The 24,796-nt window shown below is 54.2% G+C and overlaps 1 protein-coding gene and 1 non-coding gene across 4 annotated transcripts; one reads left to right on the top strand and one right to left on the bottom strand.

Moving 5' to 3' along the window:
* Positions 1–200: 200 nt before the first annotated feature.
* On the top strand, positions 201–272 carry TRNAM-CAU. The gene has a single exon. It is a non-coding gene; the product is annotated as a tRNA-Met (tRNA).
* A 3,785-nt stretch (positions 273–4,057) lies between these two features.
* NARF (nuclear prelamin A recognition factor) lies at positions 4,058–24,796 on the bottom strand. 3 transcript variants are annotated; one of them, XM_045569802.1, is made up of 12 exons: positions 24,666–24,795; positions 23,816–23,896; positions 20,704–20,847; positions 18,605–18,737; positions 14,918–15,052; positions 10,698–10,816; positions 9,335–9,460; positions 9,110–9,239; positions 7,907–7,970; positions 7,027–7,164; positions 6,678–6,835; positions 4,058–4,396 (listed from the first exon to the last, which is right to left on the bottom strand). In XM_045569802.1, the coding sequence occupies exons 1-12, from the start codon at positions 24,690–24,692 to the stop codon at positions 4,155–4,157; spliced, it is 1,497 nt and encodes a 498-aa protein (XP_045425758.1). In that variant the 5' UTR covers positions 24,693–24,795; the 3' UTR covers positions 4,058–4,154. The 3 variants fall into 3 exon arrangements, with proteins under 3 accessions (XP_045425758.1, XP_045425760.1, XP_045425759.1); XM_045569804.1 differs by lacking the exon at positions 24,666–24,795 and adding an exon at positions 24,100–24,268; XM_045569803.1 differs by lacking the exon at positions 9,335–9,460 and having other exon boundaries at positions 24,666–24,796.

The raw sequence follows: 24,796 nt of genomic DNA, 5'->3' as shown, positions 1-24,796 counted from the left end.
CATCTTCCTAAGAAGCTGAGGGAAGGAAAACAAAAGTCCAGTTTATTCGTAATTGGGCTGCCTTGCCCAGCCAGTCTCTAGTTAGTCACGGGTTAGTCCCCCTGGCCGGTAGGGGTCGCTGCAGCTGCTGCGGAGGCTGCTGAAATGGTTACCATGTGAGCCAGCACGAGTAGTTGGAGCCAGCCCAGCCAGTCGGAGCCAGCAGAGTGGCGCAGCGGAAGCGTGCTGGGCCCATAACCCAGAGGTCGATGGATCGAAACCATCCTCTGCTATGGAATTTTCCTTTTCCGCCCTGCGGCTCCACTTGTGTCCCTGATCCCATCCTGTCGAGGGCACCTGGCGGCAGCCAGTTCCAGGCTGTAAAGTTCAGCACTCTGGACTCGGAATCCAGCAACCCGAGTTCGGATCGGGGGTACCTGCGACGCCCAGCGGCCCTTTTGTCCCCCCCCCTGCCTGTCCCTCCTCAGCGAGCCTGGGCGCTGACTCACCTGGGACCCCACCAGGTAAGAACTCAGGGCGCACTCAGGAAGGTGCCCCTGGTCCTCTCCTCCCTCCCCCGCAGGAGGAGCCAGCCTTGGGGAGTTCCTGATTTTTTTTTTTTTTTCCAAAATCCAATTTTTTTCCTCTCTCTCATTTTGGCTTAGAAAAAGGAGACCAAAAGGAGCTCATACTGTATGGCTTGTGAGACTTCCATGTCAGTGCATAAAAATCTACTTCATACTTTTTCTTCTTTAGGAAGGTAACACCTGGCGTTTACTGTGCCGGGAGCTGTTCTGAGCACTCCTGGTACCTGGCTTAATCCTCACCCCGTCGAGGGTTTAGACCCATTTTACAAGTGAGGACCCTGAGGCACAGACCAGTTAAAACAACTGGCTGAGTAACACGATTCCGGAGTAGCTCAGCAGCCAGAAGCACTGCCCTCCCAACCACAGGGGACTGTCCCCTCCACGGGGTGGTAACCGTCTTCGGACAGAGCCACACAGGCTGTCATTCTACCCCTGGCCACTAAGATGTGATCCCTGGGAGGAGTCAGTGAGGATGATGAGCTGACGTCCACTGAGCACTCACCACAGGCTGGTTTCTGCACCCCGCGGACATTTGGGATCAGATAATTGTGTCTGGGGCTGTCCTGGGCCGTTTCATACTTTACCTGCTTCTGGACATCCTGACAAACACCTGACCAGGTTCACTGCAGAACTCGCAGTTAGGTGTTGCAGATGGTTTACTCTTTACACAAACATAGTAATGAGTGCCTTCCGGTGCTGCTTCAGGGAAGGCTCCCAGGAGTCAAACTTCAGGGACTTCTGTCTTAAGTCAGGGCGTTGCTGCCAAATTGTATTCTGGCCACTAGCATGTAAGCACCTGCTCTTCTCACCAAGCTCAATACTTTAGAAAAATGATTCACCTATTGGGCAAGAATAAAAATAATTTGCATTTCCATTTATTTTTTAGAGACAGGGTCTTGCTCTGTTGCCCAGGCTGGAGTGCAGTGGCACAGTCACAGCTCACTGCAGTCTTGAATTCCTGGGCTCCAGCGATCCTCCTGCCTCAGCCTCCCAAGCAGTAGCTGGGACTGCAAGCGCCACCACGCCTGGCAAACTTTCAATTTAAAAATAGGTGTTCAGCCCTGGCACTCACTCTCCTTGTTTTTTCAAGACACACAGCTCATCCTCACTCAGAAAGTCCCGCCTGTGTCCACGAGTGACACCATGCCCTCTGCAGTGGTGGATGCACATTTCCTAACCATCGGAGTTGCGAGTTGATTTGCTTCACACAAACGCCGTACAACAGCCGAACAGTCAAGTGCAAAGAGGTGAGGCAGAAATGCAAATGTCGGGCCCCACCTGGCAGCTGAGTGGGCGTGGGCAAGCTGCCATCGTCCCTCATCTGGCCTGGATGCAGTGGGAGGTCACACGACCTCGGCAGGTGCTGGGCCCAACAGGTCCATCGCTCAGTTTAGGCCGCAGGTGAGGCCGTGGGACACACCCTGGGCCAACGTCAACCCCGTGACAGAGCAGGCACAGCGGACGTGCTAAGGAAGGACCCACGTGGACAGCGTAGCCCTGCTGAAGAGCATCAGCTCTCAGGCCAGGTGGAAACAGGACTGAGAAACCTGGGCTCGGCCAGCCAGACCACAAGCACCCAGATGCAGATCTAGTGACCAGGACAGCAGTGCTCACGTTTATTCCATCAGATGTGGTTAGGTCCACTGCAGACCACGGCAGCCCCAGAACTCCAGCAGAGCCAGAAAGTTCCCGCACAGCGGTGGCTTCAGTGGGATGGAAGCCTGAGCTCACCTGTCCCCCACACCAGAGCCAGCAGGGCTCACTGGCAAACTGTCCACTGCCACCCCCAGCCTGGCCTCTGTGCTGCCGCTCGCTGCTTGTGTTGGTTGGGTTATAAGGAAGGGAAAGAAACCTCTAGACTGTTCTCTTGTGCAGAGAAAAAACACACACGGCCACACCCCATGCTCAGCCACAGGCAGAGCCCAGGTCACGTTTTAACGTGCAGTCCCTCAGCCTGGCCCCCCTCGAGGCCCACAGGGGGCTGTGTGGCCGGCTGGCTGTGTGGACGTGCCCAGACAGTTCTCCCAGAGGGTGATCTCTTCACTGCAGCTGGCAGAGGGCCACCCACACCTGCCTCCTGCATCCTGGGAGCGAGACAGGACGACTCCTGACTCCACGCTAGGTGACAGCTCAGGAAGTACGAGGTGAGGCCACCTGGGCTCAGGAGTGGAAAGGGACGTGGCATAGCTGGGGGAACAACATCTGGTCACTCAGTGCTCTGCACTCGGACACTAAACTGTTTATTCTGTAATCAGCTACTTGAGGATGGAAACCCAAATGTGTATACGTTGAAACCAAAAAAAAAAAAAAAAATACACAACTTAACATATCCAGTTTTCCACCAGACAGGTACATAGGTACAGCACATGAACAAGATGCAGGGCTTTGTCACCCTGAGGGTCAGCGACATCACCACTCACACTGACCAAATCTGAGGGCTCCGTAAAGCTGACCCTGGCCCGTCAGGCCGCCTTACTTCACCTTCCCCGGAAGAACCTAGTGTGAGATTTCACCACTCTGGACTTCCAGGGGGTTGTCAGCCCTTCGTGGATTAACTGCCTTCTCCTCTCTTTTTGAGCGAGTTCCCACCAGCAGTGCGGCGCAGCACTGGAACCCAACACCGGGCAGAGGCCTGGCAGGGTGAGCGGACGGAGCAGCTCCACTTGTGCAAGAAGAAAATCCTACCTGAGGACAGCAGGAAAGTGCTCATAGGAGGCCAACGCTTGGAAAGCTCTCTCCTGCCCCAGGGCCAGCAGGGCCTGGCCATCCCCAGCTCTAACCCTGACGGCGCTGGGCAGAGCCTGGCGGGCAGCATTCCCGGGTCTGCACTATTTGTGACACCTGTCGCCCCTGCTAGGCCTTTCTGAGTCCAGCTCAGAAGGACGTGTGCAAGTTGCAGTTGGGGCTGAAGTCACCAGTGCCCCTGGGTCCTAGGTACTGTAGACCAGGGGTGGCAGCTGCGCATTCTGGAGGAGTGAGGAATGTGAGGAATGTGGCCTAGTGCTGCCAAAACTTAGGATTTTTTGTAAGAAAAGCTGGAAATCCAGATTTGTATTAGGAGTCTCTTGACTCTAAAAGTTGGCTGTTTATTCGTTCTGGCAAAACCTTTACAAGGGTAACACAGTCGGTAAAAATAAGACCCAGAAAGGACAGCGAAGCCAGGACCATGCCCTGGAGGCCCGAGGCTGCCGGTGTCCCTGGGCCCTGCCCTCACGTCCATGTCACTCAACCTCTGGGGGCCTTAGCTCCTCACAGGACACTTTTCGGGTATTTTTTAAAACCTAAAAAACAGTAATGTATCTCTGTTCTCACTCTTTGGGATTTTTTTCCACAATCTTAGGATAGAAAGATACTTAGATTGGGGAACTCTTTCTCTCAGGTTAAAACATTCCAATCCCACACACGTGACGAGGACAGCACATGGAACTGCATGAGGGGCCTCTGATGACAACGTAGCAGGGATCTCTGAGAAACCAAGGTCACCCACCGAGTTGTTTTCTGTAAGCGTCTTTAATACTCTACACCCAGAGCAGCCCCTCCGCCCGCCCAGTGCAGCCCTGGCCCGACAGCGACGCCTGCCCGGGCTCGTTACCACCTTATGTCCAGGCCGTGTGCGCAGAGCTCGGGGCTCGGGAACCTGGTGTGCAGTGTCTCCTGGGCTTTGGGGGAGTCGAGCCCCTCAAGCCACTGCTGGTACAGCTCCTGCACGTGCGCACTGGTCTCCGGGGGCCGCACGGGGATGTCGGAGTAGATGCCTTCCATCTGCCGCAGCAGGGCCTTGTCCACACGGCCGTCCCGGCTCTGGGCTTGGCCTCTGCCGTTTAAGCAACCTGAAAGACATCCACAGGTAAGCTTCTTCCCTCCTTGGGGGGATATTCAGTTTTAAGAAAGTGTTCACCTTAAGGAGCAGTTTGGGAGCAGGAGAGGAATGAAAAGGAGGTGCCGCTTTGCAGCCTGAGCCAGCTCACAGCTCTGGGTGCCCCATTCTCACCCAGGAGATGGTTTTACCGAAAACCCAAATACACTGCCACTCTTAGAACTGGGCGGCTATGCATCCGAATCCGGAGTCCCAACCTCTCTTGGAATGTGTCAGTGCCAGGAGAGCGCGAGGACTGTGGACAAGCAGTGGGCCCTCGCCCACCTTACTGTGTGCGTCAGTGTTGGGGTGCTGGCCTCAGCGGGGGCTGCACCTGGGGACAGGCGGGCTGTGCCCATGACTGAGCCCACATACCCAGCAGTAGTCTGAATAAAAACCTGTCTGCTGCATATTGGACTATTTACTGTCAAATGTGTTAGATGATTCCATGATTAGTAGCATAAAAATTCATCTGAGCTGACAATATAATCTTGTATCTAGAAAACCCCGAAGAGACTCCTAGAATTGATAGATTCAGCAAAGTCTCAGGTTACAAAGTCAGCAGCATTCCTACACTCCAACAGTCAGGCTGAGAGTCAAATCAAAGACTTAGTATCATTTACAATAGCAACAAAGAAAATAAAATACCTCGGAATATACTTAACCAAGGAGGTGAAGATCTATACAAAAAGAACTACGAAACACTGAGGAAGGAAATCACAGACGACACAAACAAATGCAAAAACATCATGCTCATGGATCGGTAGAATCAACGCTGTTAAACGTCCATACTACCCAAAGTGATCTACAGCTGTGGGCCCCAAACCCTGGTCTGTGGCCTGTTAGGGACCAGGCCAAAAAGCTCCACCACGCCCGCAGCCCCCTACCCATGAAAAAATTGTCTTCCATGAAACTCAGGAATGAGGGGGAGCCCCTGCATGGCAGGAGGTGAGCGGCAGGCAAGCGAGTGAAGCTTCATCTGTACTGACATCACTGCCTCCTGCCCCCCAACACCGCCTCGCGGTAAAATTGTCTTCCATGAAACTGGCCAGATGTGGTGGCTCATGCCTGTAATCCCAGCACTTTGGGAGCTGAGGGTGGGAGGATCCCCTGAGGCCAGGAGTTTGAGACCAGCCTGGACAATATAGCAAGACCCCATCTCTAAAAAAACAAAAAATTAAAAATTAAATAGTCATGGTGGTGCATGCCTATAGTCCTAACTACCTGGGAGGCTGGGACAGAAGGATCATTTGTGCCCAGGACTTCAAGTCTGCAGTGAGCTATGACGACACCACTGTACTCCATCCTGGGGGACAGATTGAGACCCTACTATAGAACCTGTCTCTTTAAAAAACAAACAGCCAAACAAAGCAAAGCAAAAACACAAACAAAAAAGATTCTGAGCAAATGTCCATCCTTGTTAAACCTCACTACCCACTGGATCCAGAACGGCAGGTGACCTCCTGACTTCCACCTTCTCTCTCCCAGACCTCCAGCCCCACCTCCTGCTGTCCCTCAGCCCAGCGGCAGGACCTGCCCTCCCCAAGAGCCAGTGCTGGCCTCTCTGGCCCCTGCCTTCTCTTCCCAGCCTGGGCCCCTCCTCCCCCATGTGTCAAAGGACACTAGGGCGGGGCCTCCAGCCGTGCTCACGCCCTTCACAGGTGCCTCTTCTCCTGCTGCGGCTTCACACCTTGTCCGTCTGCCCATCACGGTGGGAGCAGCACCTGGCCTCGCCCCTGAGTATCTCACCGTGTCCAGTCAGGATGGCAGGGGTGCAGACGGACCACCACGGCTGCCCCCCAGCTCTGGAGCCTGCTCATGGGCCCCTCACTCCTCTCCCCGAGTCTGGGGTATCCTCTTCACCTGCCAGGACGATCACAACCACCCACGCTCTGCCCTCCCACCCACAGCAGGGGACCCCTGAGCCACGGCCGGTGCCCCTCCTCCCCCCTCACACTGTGGTCTCCCCTCACTCCAGGACCGACCCAGCTCATCCGCGGCTCCCATGTGCCTCGACCTGTGGTGCATTCTCTGCACCAGCCGGCTCTCTCACCTGGTGCCCCGCGGGTCCTCCCATGGGGCACGGCCCTCTCTTCACGCTACGTGGGTGTGGGAAGGAGCGGGGCCCACGGGGCCCAGACTGTGCCAGCACAGGCTGCAGGGCACAGTGCACCCCTGCTAAGCTGCCCGAGCTCAGAGCGAGACTCTGGGGGCCGGTGAGGGCCGCCTGCCGGCAGCTGCTCTTGGCACCCTACCTCCAGGGCACGCGAGGACCTCCACAAAGTGGTAGGGCAGCGCGCCCTTCTTAAGCTTCAGGATCATGTTCTGGATGTTCCGAAAGCCGTACGCAGCAGCAAAGCGTAGCAAAACCTCCCCGTTCTTTTCAAGGGTGACCTCTTGGAAGTCTTTGTTTCTATAAAATGAACAAAATGGGTTTTCGTCTGTCAAGTCCTTTATCTGTGACTTAAGGATCATTTTCTAAGTTTGGAATTTCAGCAAAATTAAAACATCTGAACAAACTCAAAAAAGGCCTTCTGATTTTGACCCTTGTAAACTCTACAGAGAACAGCGACACACACAGGCCCGGCCTGCGCACGGCCACACCTCCGGGCTCGGTAGGTGACTTCCTCCACGTCCTCATTGAACAGCTCCTTGGCCGCGTGTCTGAAGACGTGCGCCAGGTGCCCGTCCGAGCTGGCTCCGTCGTGGCGCGTCACCTTCTCCTCCTTCGAGTCTCCAAACCTCACCAGGCAAAGAAAACACGGGTCCCTCGTTAGGGTGATGTAAAGGACGGCAAGAGTGAAGCCAGACTGTCAAAGGGCCTGGGACCCAGGGCTGCCCCAGGAACTGGGGATCTGAGGGTGACCAGGGAAGGCCTGCCTGCCCACACCTGGGCCACCATGAGGACCCTGGGTCACCCCAGGCCTGAGCAGAGTTTCTTAAATTCTCTAAACTTCAGTCCCACCTTCCACAACAGAAGGGGCACAGATGTAACAACTGGGTCATGGAGCTTTGGGGAGGACACGAGCCACCGGTCTCTGTGGCACTCTCGGCCCAGTGTCTGGGACATGGCAGCGCCGCAGGCCTTGCTGGGCACCAGGTGGCCGCTCACAGCGGAATCCAGCCTGCTGCTCTTGGTGCACAGGGACCTGAGGGAGCTGCTCCATGTCCCCGGAGGCAACGCAGACTGTCAGGGGCAGGTGACACGCGGGAGGAAGGGTGGGCATTGGTACACACACGTGCAGCTCTGCCTCAGCGGGAACACAGCAGTTTGTGCCTCTCCTCTGCCCACCCAGCCCCCAACTCCCTGGAGAGTGGCATTCCAGGGTTCTGCTCTGTCCAAGTCACCAGCCAGAAAGGTGGCTGAGGGCTGTCAGAGGGGGCACGCCTCAGTGCCTTGCATGGCTTTGTCATAGAGCAGGACAGCCCTGGGATGGGAGGTGGCCCTGCCCACCAGTGGACCCTGCCCACAGAAGCCACTTACAGAGTGTCGACGGTGGCATCTTGCACTGAGAGGTCACTTTGCTCCATTATTTGAGCAACTTCACCTACAGGCAAACAAGCGGTATGAGGCAGGGTCAAAGGCCACCAATGGCCCACGCCACTGGGACACCACACTTTCCCCCCCCCGAAATTCGACACTAGTGACCGGGTGCCCTCCCTGCTCTGAAATCCACACCACAGCAGGAGCCCAGCTCCAGGCAAAGCTGCGCTAATTCAGTGAAAACACTGATAAAACATTAGAGGACACTCACTCTAGTCCTCCTCCTGCCCCTGAACTGAGGATTGTACCAAAGACCAACGCCCCTTGACTATGTTTCCATGGGGAAAACTGTTTTTCTTGTCCGGGTGGAAATGTGTGCGTGAAACAAGCTCACACAGATCGGATGACCACAAGTGCACTGGCTGCACCTGTGTGATGTTCAGCTATTCTGCAGTGACACCAGCTACAAACCAGAACGGATTCTGCGTTTCCTTTCAGCCAAGGGCTCCTGAAAAACCCTTGATAGAAAAAGTGAGTCTCTTAGCACGTGTGAGAACACAGTGTATCAGTACGAACCTGGATGTGGTTCTCACTACGCTCAGGGAGCCTGCACCCGCCGGGCAGAGACCTCTCGGGGGCACCTTCGTGCTAGGATTTGAGGCCCGGGGGCCTGTGAAGGGAATCAGAGCCCTTAAAGGTTGTCCCCTGACACCCAGCCACTCTGCCTAACCCACCTTGACCCTAACACCGGGGGGAGACCCGTTTTCAGAGCCCAATTAAAACAGTTCCAGTAGAATTTTAACAAAGTCTTTGAGCTCCCTGTACAACTCAGGGAATGATTTCCATGCTCAGCACACACAGAACGCGCTGCGGTCTCCTGCTGCAACACCTGACAAGTGTTAGCGGGAGACCTGCCAGGGCTGCACACGACTTTCCCTACCAAGGGGGAAGTGCGTCACATGCACTGCAAGGAAAAACGACAGGCCGCGCTGCCCAGGCGGTTCCCCCGGAGACCTGACTCCTCCCAAGGGAGAGGCAGAGGAGATGGGACACTGGACCCAACGCTGCCCTTCTCTCCACTTTCACACAATTCAACCCCAAGATGCCGAGTGGCCAGTGACTTCAGACGGTGACCAGACCATGGTGACCAGTGACGGGCACCGAGATGGCTCAGTGTGCAGATGTGCCCCAGCCTCCTCTCACCTGACGTTAACACACAGTCAGCACCCCGAGAACTGTGTGAGGCAGAGGAAAGGCCTTCTCGAAGGGCCTCCAGCTTCCTGTCATAGCAAGGGGCCACGATGACATGGAAGATCTTCTCTGGAGACAGGTTCTGTGGAGGAGGGACATCCCACATTTAGGCTGGTGGAGAGGTGACCACGGCAGCTTACAGCTGGTGCCCAGAGCACAAGGGACACAGACTGTCACCTGCTGCAGCCACGGCGGGTCCCTGTCCGTCCCCAGCTCCACCAAGCACAGCAGCAGCCGCACACCTGCCACCGCGCCCCAGACGGAGTCCGGCCCCTGCAAGGCCCGGCAGCCTACGCAGCCTCCCTGGAAGAACAGGGAGAGCTGAGCCTGCTCCTCCTGCACGCGGCTCACAGGGATAGCACAGGTAACAGCCAGCCAGTGGAACCATGCTGGACGCCTGTTTATCCAGACTTTCCCAAAGCTTCCCAAGTGTCACCTTCCCAAGCTGCCCCTCTCCCGGGACCTGCCCACAGCTGAGCCAGAACTGCTGGCAAAGCCAGGAGCTGGTGGCCGCCGAGTGACCCTTGGGTGCAGTCCAGGTGGAAAGGCCCTGCTCAGGCAGGGGCAGAGCAGAAGCGGAAACGCACCCTGGTCGCAGCCCTACTCAGGCGGTCAGGCGAGGCGTGGCCGGGGGCTGGGGCTCTGCGGCTTGGCTGCCCCTCGGCAGCACCTGCAGGACCTGGGGCTTCGGGCTCGAGCTGGGGGAGGACCACTCAGAAGACAGAGACACGTGGATTTCCTCCAACAGGTGGGGGCAAGGTAAGGACGGGGTACAAAGTCCCATAGCTCGTTTTCTGTCCCACCTATGGGGGACACACATCCCGATGTCATGTTCATAATTTGCCAACTGTGTTGATTTTATGAGCAAACCGGGTAGAAAGAAAACATTCCCTATTGCTGAAATAACAACGCCACAAGTGTATGTGCCCCTCCAGGGTGGCTGCCAGCATTTGAAAGATCCCGAATTTGCAGTCCTCTGTTGCCACAGCAGCTGACTCACCAGTCCCCTGAGGGGCTTAAAGGCTGACGCAGAAGGACAGGGGCTCGCCAGGGGCGGAGAACCAACCACAGGCGAGGCCCCTTCACGGGCACAGGGAGTTCTGGGAGGCCCCAAGGGAAAGGCTGGCAGAGGCCAGGCCTGGCTCCCGAGTGACAGTGGCCCTCAGCCTTTGGCACAGCCCACGGCCTCCCTGGTGGTGTCTGAGAAGCAGGCAGGCAGCTCCGCAGTGGGCAAGGCCGGGGCCTCTCAGCAGGGGGACAGTGTTTCTCCCCGGCCCACCCTCCACCCAGGAGAGCCCCAGATGCCACAGGGAGGTTAGGGAGAAAGGAAGAGATCACGCAAGGAGGAAAGGCACAGAGCTGGGCACTGGCAGGACACAGCGCCGCAGATGGGTCCTGAGGCCACAGCTTCCCTCATGCTCACCTGGGGGGCTGTGACCACCCCAGGCGTGTGGCGGAACTGCCGCCCCCCAAGCCATGGCGCCCCTCACCCGCCCCACCCAGTCTCTGCGCCACGTGCCAGCAGCTTGTCTCCACTTACCTGCTGTCGGGCGAAATAATCCTTCACCAAAGAGCCCATGACCTGCTGGGGGGACTTGGCAGTGCAGAGGTGGGGGGTGACAGGGCGGCCCAGCACCCGCTCCGCGTACCGGACCCAGCCTGGGGAGAGAAGGGACTTGTGAGGTCAGCGCTGTCCTGCCACATGCTGGGGGCTCTGAGTGCTGCGGCCCCACCCCCAGGGTGCAGCCAGGCCCCCTGCTCTTTAGAATCCGCGGCAGATGGCCTCCCCGAAACCTCCTCCTCCTCCCGGCCTGTGGCTTGGGCTGGGTCGCGGGACCTGGAGGATGGGAGGTGCGCAGACAGGAGCGTCCCTGCCGGACTCGGGCAGAAAGGACCCAAGGGGAGGAAGGTGACAGTCAGGGTGACAGGCGCCCAAGGGGCAAGAACGAGCTCCGAGGGGCAGCAGGAGCAGTGACCCGGGCTGCACGAGAAGTCGGAGTTCTCCCGGCCAGGACAGGGGCCACAGTGCGGACCCGACTTTACCAGCCCACTGGAAATTCACAGCCCGACAGCTGCATAATTTTCAAAGCAACAAAGCATAAGAAATTTATACTCCCCAAACGATAACAATAAACATGGAAACCTGCACTGTGCTCACTAGGTACCCAGGACTGTTCTGGGCATTTCTCCTTTGAGTCACTCATTCCCGTCTAGGGCACTGCTGCTGCCATGGCTGCCAGGGGTGGACATAAGTCAGAGGTCAGCTGACCACACCCCTGCAGGAGCTGTGGCCAGCTCCTCTCCCTGCGAGAATAGGTGGAGGGAGTTCTGATAAAACCTGCTAACCTGGCAGCTCCAATTTTAGGCCCTGTCCCCACCGTCACACTCACACACATGCGCACATGACAGCACCACAGCACTGGGAGGGCAGAAGCCTGAGGCAAACCACCTGCTCTCGAGTGGGGCTGGGTAACCCCTTGGGGCAGCCAGCCTCCCCTGCCCACTCCTGGCAGAGAAAGTCTCCCGGAGGGTGAGGCAGCCCAGGCACCCTCGTCAGAACGGACGATCACATCTGAACAATCGAAATCTCAAACAGGTGTCACCCACATGCATGCCCACGCGCCCAGGAAACGCCTACGGAGACAGACACCACTGAAAGATGTGCTGCAGGGAGCAAGGAACCACTAGCCTCAGCCTCTGCACACTCCAAACCTCCCGCGGCGTGCGCAGGCCCAGGGGCCACACCCACCCTGATCTCACAGCACAGATGCCAGCCAATGCCAGGACGCGGCTCTCAGGCACATCACAGAGGAGCTCGCTGTGTGCTGAGGCGAAGGCTTTGCAAGCCTCTGGCACTGCGTGAGACCATGTGAGACACCAGGGAGGTCGGAGCCGGGACCCGAGCATGATGGCTCCCGGCCGCCATGGCTGCTGTGGCAGAGGGCCGGGCAGGGAAGTCCAGGCTGTAGCGAGTGGGAGGCTGGATCCTCAGGGCTCACAGTGACCCTCGTGTTTGAAGCCCACCTACAGCCAGAGAGGTTAGCTTCCCTGAGGATGCCTCTGATAAGATTTCATTCTGAGCACCCACCGTGGACAGAGATGCTGGTCCTGGGCCCGGGTCAGGCCCTGCTTGCTCCCACGGAGACTCTGCCCTTCAAAATGAGGGAGAAGTGCTGACAGAAGCACCCACTTCCCCCTGGTGGGTTCTGGTACTTTCCCTCTGTCAGAAAGTACTCGCCCACCTCTTCTCAGGGTGACCTCTCGTGAAGTCACCCACGACTCTGCCTAACTAGCAGGGGCAGGGGACAAGCACAGGATCTCAGCCTTGCAAGGCATCAAAGCCGTCCAGAAGCTGAGAAACTTAAACATCTCCGATCCCTCTGCGGGGCACTGCTCGAGGTAAGCCTGGCAGGGTGGCATCCCCGACTTGTGGGAACAGGGCCCAGGCCAGACGGCCCGAAACGGCATGTTCCAGGCCAGGCCCTCTGGTTAGCCCCGCATGTGGGCACTCGGGCCCACTGTGGATGCCAGGGGACCCACGTCAGGAAGCCATTTTCAGAGCCAGCCCTCAACCACCCAAGCCCCGGCTCTCCGTACCAAGTGAAATCAGCTGACCTTGGCATGCCCTAAATTTCCTTAAATTGTCCATGCCAAATTATAGAAAAGGTTTAAACAAGATTTCACTGAATCATCTCCTTGAATTTGGGAGTTGGTATAAACCTCAACAATAATTATAGTTTTGACACACTTAGGTACAAAGATCTCCAGGAGGAAAATACATCATTAAGAACTTTCTAGAAACTCCAAACCTACAAGTAAACAGCCCTGAACGGCTGAGACCGTTATATGCGGCAAATCTGAACCTAAGACAGAAAGCAAAAGGCTGGTGCACAGCAGATGGCTGGGGAGGAGAAAGGGTTCTGGACACACTTCTCTCCTCAGCAACGCCGGTCCCCGGCCAGCACGGCTCTCACTGCCACGGGCAGGGCCACTGTTTCCATGCAAATTGCCACGCTGCGGTGCCAGTGCTCCGCAGTGAGCTGAGAGTTTCATTCTAGGCTCACGGCACAGGGCCTCCCATGAGGAGGTCCACAGGTGCCCCCGTCTGCTGGGGCAGGACAGCAGGAATTCCCGCTCTGCCCCGATGCCGGGAAATGTGGGCCCAGGTCTTTCTTCTGGCTCATCTTACGCTTCGTCCTCCTGGAGGGAGGTGGAACCAAGCGGTAGTGACTGGTGCTAAGAAGCCATGTGTGGCATCACATGACAGCCCCAAAGGAGAACACGGAGGTCATGGAAGGGAACTCTCTACACCTGCGAAAACACCTGGACTGACGGAAGAGCTGAGTCTGACACCCACAGCCGAGCCACAGTCCATACTTAGAGTCAGATGGTTTATCCTTAGCCCTTTGATACCGACTCTGTGAACCACTATTCTAGGACAAACCAGACACCTAAAGCAAGTTACTGACACCCCTCCTCCCACAGCTGAGCAGATCACAGCAGGCCGTGGGCTGCCGGTGACAGACATGGCTCAGGTAACGTCAACCAGCACAGCCTGCTGAACTGATGGTGAGTCTCTTCAGAACTTTGCAAATGGATAGAGTTTCCATCCAAATGCTAAGCAGCCATGATGTCAACACTGCATTTTATTAACTCATAATCCTAATGATTGAAGGCTGACATGTAAAATGCTAGAAAACTCTGAAACCATGATGGACAGGGAGACAAACTGAGAACTGAAATGTGAACGAACCCCTAAAAGTTACATAGGGTAATACGCTGTGTAGCTCTCCTATGCTTTCATAGACCTGATGCATTCAGAGTAATTTTTGACTAAATGCTATTTGCCAGTATAGCAAGCAATTCCTTCCTTCCTCCATATGCATCTTCTTAAAAAATGTCTTAATCCCAACTTTATATTTTTCCAGAATTGAAAAGTCCATGATAAATCTTTTCTATACCTCAGACACCAACTTGTTACCCTAAGACTAATTAAACAGTGGTTTAATAAAGGGTCCCTGATAGAACCTGAGTGACAATGTCATTTTTTATTCTGTAATTTTTAGTTAAGCTGGCAAAGGATACATAAATGTTTGCCATTTTATTACCTATAATTATTTGGATGTCTGGAATATGTCATATATTTGAAAACAGATTTTTCTTTCTTTTTTTTTTTTTTGAGACACAGTCTAGCTCTGTCGCCCGGGCTAGAGTGCCGTGGCGTCAGCCTAGCTCACAGCAACCTCAAACTCCTGGGCTTAAGCAATCCTCCTGCCTCAGCCTCCTGAGTAGGTGGGACTACAGGCATGCGCCACCATGCCCAGCTCATTTTTTCTATATATTTTTAGTTGTCCATATAATTTCTTTCTATTTTTAGTAGAGACAGGGTCTCGCTCTTGCTCAGGCTGGTCTCGAACTCCTGACCTTGAGCAATCCTCCCACCTCGGCCTCCCAGAGTGCTAGGATTACAGGCGTGAGCCACCGCGCCCGGCCAGATTTCTCTTAACATATAATATACTTATCTCAGAAACTTGAAAAACATGGATAAACAAAAATGAGAAATTAACACCCGCCAGGTCCCCCCAAACTACCCCCATTTAATAAATACTTCGATACAAAACTGTGCATCAGGCTGAAGTCTTTCCTCTCGGTCTACAGAGGCTGAGTGGGACGGGCCTGCCGACCCCCGGCCCCACGGAGCGAGGGCAGGCCCTCCTGTGACTGGCGCCCACGGCAACGGAGATGCCACTGGGGGCTCACCCGGACAGGCGGAGGTCAGCATGGGCAGCGCGCGCGCCCCCTCGCTGTGCTGGTGATAGCGACGCACAAATTCTTTTTGACTCTCGAGGATACTAAAATCCACAGCTATCGTCGTATCAAACACGTAGTGTACCCCTGTGGGAGAGAAGGGCACACTCAGCTTCTCGTCACATCATGAGATCTACTTCTAGACCGCACTGGAATCCAGATCTACTTCCTCCCTCTTACTCATTTGTGCTTTCTTATGTTTAAGAGACAAACTTAAAGAACAGATTCTATGGCATTTCTCCCTGAGATACCAACATCAGTCTTGGTTCTTTCCTATCACTAATGGCATACTCTCAGGACAGTGTGTTTCATTTTTACTTTTTTATTTTTATATTTTTGAGACAGCACCTCACTCTGTCACCTGGACTAGAGTGCCGTGGCATCAGCCTCGCTCACAGCAACCTCAGACTCCTGGGCTCAAGGGATCCTCCTGCCTCAGCCTCCCCAGCAGCTGGGACTGCAGGTGTGAGCCACCATGCCCAGCTAATTTTTTCTATTTTTAGTAGAGACAGGGTCTTGCTCTTGCTCAGGCTGGTCTTAAGCTCCTGAGCTCAAGTGATCCTCCCACCTCGGCCTTCCAGAGTGCTAGGGTTACAGGCGTGAGCCACTGAGCCTGGCCCATTTTTTTGTTTTAAAAAACAATAAGCATGTATCATTTTTCACAATAAAGTACGTATGTTGTCTCTCGTTTCTCTCTTTGCATCTGTTAATACAAACTCCTTGTTGTACTCCATGTAAATCAATGGACTATCATAAAGGTGCCTACAGCATTCTTCTCCAGTTCACTGGTAAATTTCAATCTGTGATGGTCCTTGACATCTTCAAAGTAAGTGGGTACAGTAGAGAGGCACAGCTTTGTGATGGTCTCAATTTTTACGCTGCTTTTTAGCCATCTTTTTCTTAACGTACGTTTCTTAATGTTGGTCAATATGCCCAAGGCAAATGTACTTTCAATGATTACGTTAGAGCCAGTGGAGAGCTCGCAAGGGCTGCAGAGACTGAGTTTCCGGGCGGGGCTGGGCTCTCTGGCGAAAGCACGTCTCAGGAGGGCGAGGTCCAGGCAAGCACAGCTGCCCTGGAAGAACTAAACAGCTGGCCGGAGGAGCTACGCTGTCGGGAACCGCCGTCCATCCTGCCCCGGCTCCTTATATCCTTGGCTGTCACGTCCACCCAGAGAGAAGTGTGGGTGGCTCACAATCCTCCCCTCTTAGGCCCAGGCCTGTCACGTGGCTGTGGCCAGAGCCTTGTGGGGTGAACAGCAGGGGAACGGAGGCCAGGGAGGACCGTGACAGAGGAAGGCTTTGGCTCTGCAAGGGTTCCAGATGTGTTCTGACCTGAGGTTTTGGTGTTTTCTTCCACTCCTCTGTACGTTTCAGTTCTTCTGTCCTTGTTACTTGCAGTTAAGCGTCAGTACTTTCACATGGGGACAGTGGGGGCAGCAGGGACTCAGACCTGAGCCAGCTCTGGCTCTCAGTAGGTAGATGAAGCAAAGCGGAACAGATACTCTGAACTTGCACCACCCAGGACACAGGTGGTGACCGCGAACAGCACCCTTCTCAGCATTGCAAGAACCAAAGGACCTAGTTCCAGTCTGGTGTCAAATCTTTGAAAGATGTTGACTAAATAGAAACATTTTTCCTCTTCCACTCTTAGTCCTCTTTTTCTGTTGCTTTTTAGAAGCAATTGCTTCCATTCACTGTTGGCTTCTGCCTGCTGCACCTGAGGTGCGCGATGCCTCCACGGCCCAGCTGCGGACCACGTATGTCTCACGCCTTTGAGGCTGCGAACGTGCCTGGAGTCCTCACCTTTCGTGGGAGACCACACAGACGGTTGGTTTGTTTTATTAATACATATCTGAACTCACCTTCAACATAAAATTACACTTACAAAGTGACCTTCACTTGAGAGTCTCAACACTGCACAAATATTTTTCACAGTCAAAGCCTGATACAACTAAGCCTTTTTTATTTTTTTAGTTCCTGTGCAGATACGGAGTTGCTGTCTTCAGTGAGTTTCCACTGGGAAACAAACAGCCGTCCTCCTACTCAAAACCAGTTACTGTGTGATGTGATCGGGCGTGGTGCTAGGCTTTGGGGGAACGAGGACAAGGGACACAATTCTTCTTCCCTCAAGCTTACAGGGGACTTCATTACGTTGGAAGTCAACATCCCCACCGAGCTTTGCACCTCAAACTTGACATACTCAAAAAAGCCCCAATCTATTTCTCATCTAATTTTTTTCACCTAAGTACACGGTTTCACAAACCAAAACCTCAAATCCCCCGTCTCTCCCCTACCTAATCAGCAAGTTCTGTTGTTTCTGATTCAAGCTGTTTCTAGACTCCCCATTGCTACCACTGATTCCAAACCCCATCAGCCCTCACCAGGGATGTTAATGGTTTCCTTGCTTCTACTTATAACAAAAAATTATAATAAATTAAACAAGTAACTTTAAAATCCACAGCTGATATAAATCTTAAAAGCAGCCAGTTATTTTTAAAAAGAAATGTCATAAAATTTAAAGTATTATTTTAAGATATAAGTTTCAATGTGGATATATTTTCTTTATTAATATGCAATATTCACTTATGTATCTATTAAAAAAAAAAACTACCCCCAAATAAGGCCTTTCACCATGAGAAAATATAGCACTCAACAACTTTGATCTCTGGTAAAATTAACCTTACCTGAGGCGTTTTAAGTTTACAAGCAGGAAGAATGGTTTAACAAGATCCCATCTGTAGCTGCGACTTAGTTTTTGCTGCAGCACATTATGCACAAATCAACCAGGCTCTGAGAAAGGGCCCCTCACCAAGAGTGCCAAGGAGCAACAAGGCCACAGGCTGTTTCTCAGACCGAAAGACTGTCCCGGTGATGCTTATTCCAGGTGTCATTAGCAATTCCCAGCATATTCACATCTTTAAAAATGCATTGTGGAATAATAAAAACTCATCTGGCAACTGGCTCACACCCCCCTTTTCTGGACGAGCGTGCTGCCTGCCGTGCTAGGAGGGCGCCCAGGGCTACAAAGCACCACCCTGAGCAGACGGGCACCTTGGCCACACTAGGGGCAGCACCCGCCCGGCAAAAGCAGAGGGCGCGGCAGCATTTCTCACCAGTGTTTTAGGCAGCGTTATTCCAGTGCCAACATTTGAGTTCTTTAATTATATTTTTAAATCACCACCTTTTACTCCACACATTAAGAACATAAGCCATTCCCTTCCTGCTCTGTTCTTCAGAAAGCTTCTTGGGAAACCCAACACCGGGTATTTCAGAAGTGACTATCACGTAAATGCCCCCTGTGAGCTGGGAGCCACCCAGAGGCTGCTGGGCCAGTGTGGGAGCCTCCCAGTGTCCCTGTCCACACTGGCAGCAGGTGGTCACTTCCTGCTCCCGAAGGGGTCAAGGGGTCAGCCCCAGCTGTAACAAAACACCTGTCTATGCAGGGCAAAGGGGACAGTGACATTTGCCTACCAATGATCAGAGTCTGGGTTTCACGACATAAGGGGCAAGGTCCTTTTATGTTCCATGAGACTCTTGTGGGAATTTATCCTGAACCCTTAAAATTGAACTTTAGAGATGAAAAGGGCACTTATAAACTCAAGTTATAAATCCACAAATTTATCGAAAGGCAACTTACCGAGACTTTTAAGGAAGCCACAGAGCCTTCTGGATGCATCAGTTACACTGACATTGAATTTAGCAGCAAAATAAGGCAAAGATTGAGGACACACAGACACTACCAGCACTTTGTGCTTTGAGGTATCACATTTCTAGAAGGAGAAACAGAATCACATTATGTATGCTGATTATACATGGAGTAAGAGACACCTTAATGAGAAATTCAGAATAATGTAATAGATGTTCTATGCAAAGACTGATAAACTAGACAAACACTGGCAAACATAATTAAGGAAAAAGGAGAAAAAAAATCAGGATTAAAAAATGAGACATGAGCTGGCATGGTGGTGGCACTTGTAGTCCCAGCTACTCAGGAGGCTGAGGCGGGAAGATCGCTGGAGCCCAGGAGTTCAGGGCTGCAGTGAGCTGTGATCTCGCCTGTGAACAGTCACTGCGCTCCAAGCAGGCAACGCAGAGACTCCATCTCAAAAGAGACAAGACTAGATCTAAGACAATTTTGTCCATTTTAAGAACATTATATTAATAAATGCAAATAACTGGAGGAAATGAAACCCAATAATAATAAAAATACGCCCTAAAATAGTGTCCAGAGATGCCTTCTGAAGTCTTCAGGCCCAGAACATTTTCATGACAAATTTTTAAAGAGTGAATAATTCCCATCCTCAAACTGTTGTATCTATCAATGAAGAAAGAATGGAAGATGCTGGAACAATTGGCTTGTTCAAATGGAAAGGACTGTATTCAAATCTCACACCACACTAAAACATAAATTGCAGACTAGACAGGTAGCATAAGATATAAATAGTCAATAAACAACATCGAAGACCTCCAGCTCTCTAATAAGCAAGAAAATGCAAATGGGATCATCTTCTACCCACTGGATTGGGAAATAATTGTGAACCTGGTGTGCAGTGTGGTCAGGGTAGCGAGACACAGCTACCTGCCTGCATTGCTCGTGGGAGCACACAGTGACAAAGGCACTTTCAGGGCACTTTGGCAAAAACTACGATGCTACAGAGTTTAAGGTCTCTAGTCGCCCTGCAGAGTGCCCCAGAGGAAACCAAGCTGTGTAGTAATTGACTCAAGTCTGTTCAACAGAGTAAAATGGCTAAAGCCATTCTGTCCCGAATGGCGGAGGACGAGCATGTCGGGACAGGGCTGCCGGGGGAGGGGGTGTCTCCTGGCTCAGACCATCCTAACGGGCAGCCCACTGCTCACTCACGGGCCTCCCAGGCACCTGCATGCCAGGAAGGGCATCCCCGACACAATTAAGGCTAACAACAGAAAGACACATATTTCAATCTGAAACTGCGGCCCAAATGGCACTGGAAAACTTGTCCAGGAGGACGTCACAGGGTGAGTAGTGAACACTGAAGTCCGCCTGGCTCTGTTCCCTGTGCTGTGACGTTCCCATCAGCCAACGTCTTGACGTGCCCACACCAACGGTGGAACCCACTGACACGGGGGTCAGGGCACCGACACCTGGGCAAAGCACGATGCCCTCACTTCCGGAGGGGGTTTGAGAAAGCACCGAAAACAAAGTGCTTTTCAGCCTCACCTGCCTTGTCTTTCCTTTCTTTTCCTTTTACCTGTCTCACTGAGACAGGTGACACCCGGTGGTTCCCTGCAGAAGGTCTGCAGGGAGGAGCGGGAAGAGGGAGGCTGGGATGACACTTTCCTGAAGAGTCTTCGCCCGGCCCATTGGAACACACCCCCATCTCTGAAAACATGCTCTGGAGGTAGAACACCACAGCTGGGGCACCGTGCCACCCACGTGACCTGGGCCACACGCCCTGCCCTTGCCAGACAGAGGCCTCCCCTGAAGCCACAGGCGCCTGATGAGTGGTGCCAGCCCCCACCACTGCCGGAGCGTCGGCAAGGGAGCATGAATCTTTCCAGGGTTTTGTTCTTGACGGAGGGGCTGGGAGGAGGTTAACTGCCGTACAGGATGTCCTGATGCAGGGGAGAGGGCAAAATGTCGTGCTGATGTCTGAGCAGAGGCTTCCACGCCCATGAGGAACACGGGCCTCACCTGGACCTCCACCAGCCTCCCCCAGTTCAGATCCCCAAAATCAGCAAGTGCTATGGACGCCGCACCTTATTAAGGTTCAGAACACGGAAGAAGTCCTTGGCATTCTGCTGGGAAAGCTGGAGTCCCTCCTCTGCAGTCAGGCAGCTGTCACATGCCAGGCAGTCACTCAGAAATATCTTGGCATCGGCCAATTTATGGAATTCTCCCTTCTACAAAAGAAAGATGGCGGGCGTGATTCTTCAACAAACGCTCTTCAGTGTGCTTCTCCAGGGAGGTGACACCCACACAAAGCTGACACTCAACACTGGAGACAATACCAGGGGCCAGGCCTGGTGCTCAAGGGGCTGGAGGGAGACAGCATCTGCCTCTCAGCAGCTCCAGGTGACAGAGGAACCGAAGGAACATGGGACCCAGCCCACGACGATGACACCAAGGAGTCATGCAGCTGACAATCAAGAGTGGAAGCCGGCCCTCCCCACCTGCCCCTTCAGTGCCTGTGACTCGGCCCTGACTGTCCCTGTAGCTCCCCACGCCCCACAGGGGGTGCCCACAGCCCTGGCCTCTCCCTCGAGGCTCAGAACGTCACAGCCGCTGCCGGCTCCCGGTTTCCACCCGGATGTGCAACAGGATCCTCAAACCACCCAAGACTGAAATGCTGATACTCAAATCGGCCCCGGCCCCATCCATGTCAACAAGAGTGACTCTGCTCACCTGGCCACTGAGACTATAGAACCCTGGCATCTAGCCTTGAACCCCACTCTCTCCTTTGTGACTGGCCTGCGCCCCCAGAGACCCACTAACACATAAACCACATCTTTGCTCTGCTCAGAGCCCTCGACAGCAGCCCTCACTCGAAGGCCTCAGCCTGGCCAGTGCCCCACTCTGCTCCCAGCCCCCACTGCCTCCTCGGGTCCCACAGGCGCAGTCACACCAGTCCTTGCTGTTCTTGCCAGGCTCACCCTTTGAGTGCCCTCAGCAGAGACGTGCCAACACCTGCCAAAGAAGCACCACCCCTCACCTGTGTCTGCCCTCCCTCCCGGCGTAGGTACCATGAGGCTGTGCCCCTGTCCTGGGCCCATCTGCTCCCCAGCACTCTCCGGGTCCTGCACATGGAAGCTGCGCAACAGACAACTAGTAGGTGAAACTATGAAGACTCTGAAGCTTACCGGAGTCATTTAACAAATTTACGAAGACTCCTCAGATGGTCTGAGTGTTTGTTTTTCTTTAAAACATGATTTGACAGGAGACAGCTCTTGACGTGCCCCTTCCCTCCACAGTGCACCCAGAACAGGAGCTCTGGCCGTCACCTCTGCCTCCCCCCTCCCCCAGACATGACCCAATGTCCCTGTGCAGCCTGTTTTCCCTGGGATCTTGTTCTATTACAGATGGGGAGATAGAAGGTCTGCACAAGGCCCAAGAGTCTGCATTTCAAACAAGCTCCCAGGCGGGGTTGGAGCTGCCACTCCTTGGGTGTGGTGCCTTCTAGAGACTGTGGGGCTGCACAGAGAGTTCTGCCCCCACAGTGCGTCCCTAGCAAGGTGCCCACAACCACACCGCACCACCGCACCAGCAGTGCGTCTTCCGAGCCTGGCTGTGGGGCATGTGTGCACAACCCAGTCCTTGCGCAAGCCTTCACGGCTCAGATCCAGGTCAGCTCCTTCCACCCCTCACGTTGCTACCTCCGGCCTCCTAAACTCGGGCTTTCTGCAGAAACACTCTTCCCTTCTATCCAGCCCATCGGCCTCACTATTCCTGAACGGCACCTGCTGCCCCTGCTAGTCATGCTTTCTGCCCTCCTCCCCGACACTCCAGACCAACATCCTACAAGAAGGCTGTGTCCATGGAGCTAAAACTACACTCACCTGTGTCATGCCCTCTCTTCTGCTTCTACACCCTGGCCCTGTCACACTGTACCCAGGACCTCAAAGCTGCCCCCAAGTGGCTTCCTTTGATTCTCCCCCTACTCCAGCCAGCTCAAGTCTGTTGCCTCTGTCACTTGCCCTAAAATACACACCTGAGTCTCTCTCCACGCTCAAACAGCCTCCATAGCTCTTCACTGCCATCAACCTGGTGAGAGCCACTGCCCCTCCTCAGATCACATCTGCCACACCCTCCCTGTGCCTGGTGTGCCAGTGCCCCAGCCCTACACTCCCACCACCCTCCAGGGCCCCCTCCACTAACCCTTCCCCACCGCCTGTCATCCTAACCACCGCCCTGGCGGGGCGCCGGCTTGGGCTGTGCACACTGTTATCTCATCCTCTCCACAGCCCTGGGGGAGAAGGGCTCAACTCTCCCTGTCATTGATAAGGCGACAGGGGCTCACAGGGCTCAGATATCTGTTCAGGGTGATGCAACCAGAGGAAAAGTGTGGGAGGGGCCCAGGCCTGGCTGCTCTGGGGCACTGGCCCCGGCTGGCTCCAGGGCTCCCCACCTCTCTTCTGCCTGCGGCCAGCTCTCGGGTGCTTGTCTCAGCCCTGCTGCTCCGCGAGGCCTCGTCTCCACAGAGCCGAGTGGACACACGGATGCGCCAGCCTGATCAAATGCCACATGAGCACTACTGAACTTAAAGAGAAAATCTGTCACCTTCCTCTCCTGTGTTGCAATTCTCCACTTACAAACTTGGTGCCAATACTTTCTAAGGGAAGAAGTGAACTTAACCTTTCCCCACACATCCTTTTCTTGGTAAAACGGGGATAATGGTAGGGCTTATCTGAAATGCACAGAATGAGCATAAAATGAGACTGCACTTTCGTCAGCGCCAGACTCAGAGTACATACCCAATAAACATAAACATCCCTACTAGCTAAAGAGAATTTAAAAACAAGAACTCAATTGGAATAAAAAACAGTTAGAAAAGTAAACTTACAGAATCATAAAATTTTCAGTAACATATAAGATACCTATCTCAATCCCCATTTCGCAGAACGGAACTTTCCACTAAATGCTAGTGTGAACATCACACCACTGTTTCTTTGCTCCCAATGCAGTCCGCCTTGGCTCAGGGTGCTCCGAGACAGGCCTGTGACCGCACTGGAGGGTCCTGAATGGCCGCCAGCCCCTTGGCTTCCTTCTGTCTTCCTCAGAGTGCCAGCATGCCCGGTGACCAGAGTCCCCAGAGGGAAAACACAGCAGCCGCAGTTTACTCTAGGCTGACACAAAACTGTAGCGTCTACTTGCCTCTCGATTTTCCTGGGCGGGACTCGGTGCCTCATCCGACACATTCTCTTCATCATCAGTTTTTGTTTTTTTACTACATTCCTTAAAAAGACAAGGAAACATTATTAAAGAACAACTTGTAATCTCTCTCCATTTAAAAAATGTACATACTCTGACCAATTGACCACATGGCTAGAAACCTTTCCTACAGAAATAAAAGCCTGTGTACTCAAGGGCGCAGACACACGTCCATAACGTTCCTGTTCGCGGCCTTCCACCAACAGGTTAACGGGCGTCTGACTCACCTGGACACAGGGCTACTTAGAATATGATGCAGCCACTACAAAGAATGAACTAGAACAGTAGCAAACGCTCTGAGAAGATGTCTCCTGTAGAGAGTTACGTAAAAACGAGCAAGCTGCAGACCGGCATTTGCGATACACCTCAATTTCTGCGGGAACGAGCGCCCACGCGCGCCCTGCGGGGCTGCGCGGCCACGTCTAGGGACAGGCGTGGCGGCCCCGCGGCCCGGCCTGCTCGCCCGCCCCCTCCGCTCGCAGGAAAGTTGCCGGGGCCAGTTCCCGTCCAGAGCGGCGTTTCCCGCGTGCTGTGCCGGCCCGGAACGGTAACCGAGGTGTTTCGTGTGTTTTTAAATGCTTCGGTTTCCAAGGCGTCGTCAGGACGCACGAAGAGGGGACAGGCGCGGTGCGAAGCGCGAAGCGCAGACGCCGCCCGAGCCGCGCGGCCAGATCCGCCCGGGAGCGGCCCTGCCCGCGCGGCCCGCCGCCCGCCCCTCCGCCGGAACCCCGGGCTTCCCGCCGCGGGGACCCCGACCCCCGGCCCCTGCCGCCCCGAGGCGCGTGGCGCCCACCTTCCGCGTGCAGTGCTCACACTTCATCTGGAGCGGGCGGGCGCGACGCCGACGCCGGGCCTGACAAGACCACCGGAAGACGCGGGCGCTGTGGCCCGCCGCCCACCGCCCTTTGTTGTCTTCCCCCCGGC

The sequence above is a fragment of the Lemur catta genome, chromosome 15 (assembly GCF_020740605.2).
Source record: "Lemur catta isolate mLemCat1 chromosome 15, mLemCat1.pri, whole genome shotgun sequence".
Lineage (NCBI taxonomy): Eukaryota > Metazoa > Chordata > Mammalia > Primates > Lemuridae > Lemur > Lemur catta.
Note: the sequence above shows the minus strand (reverse complement) of the source record. Positions and strands in the feature narration are given on the sequence as shown.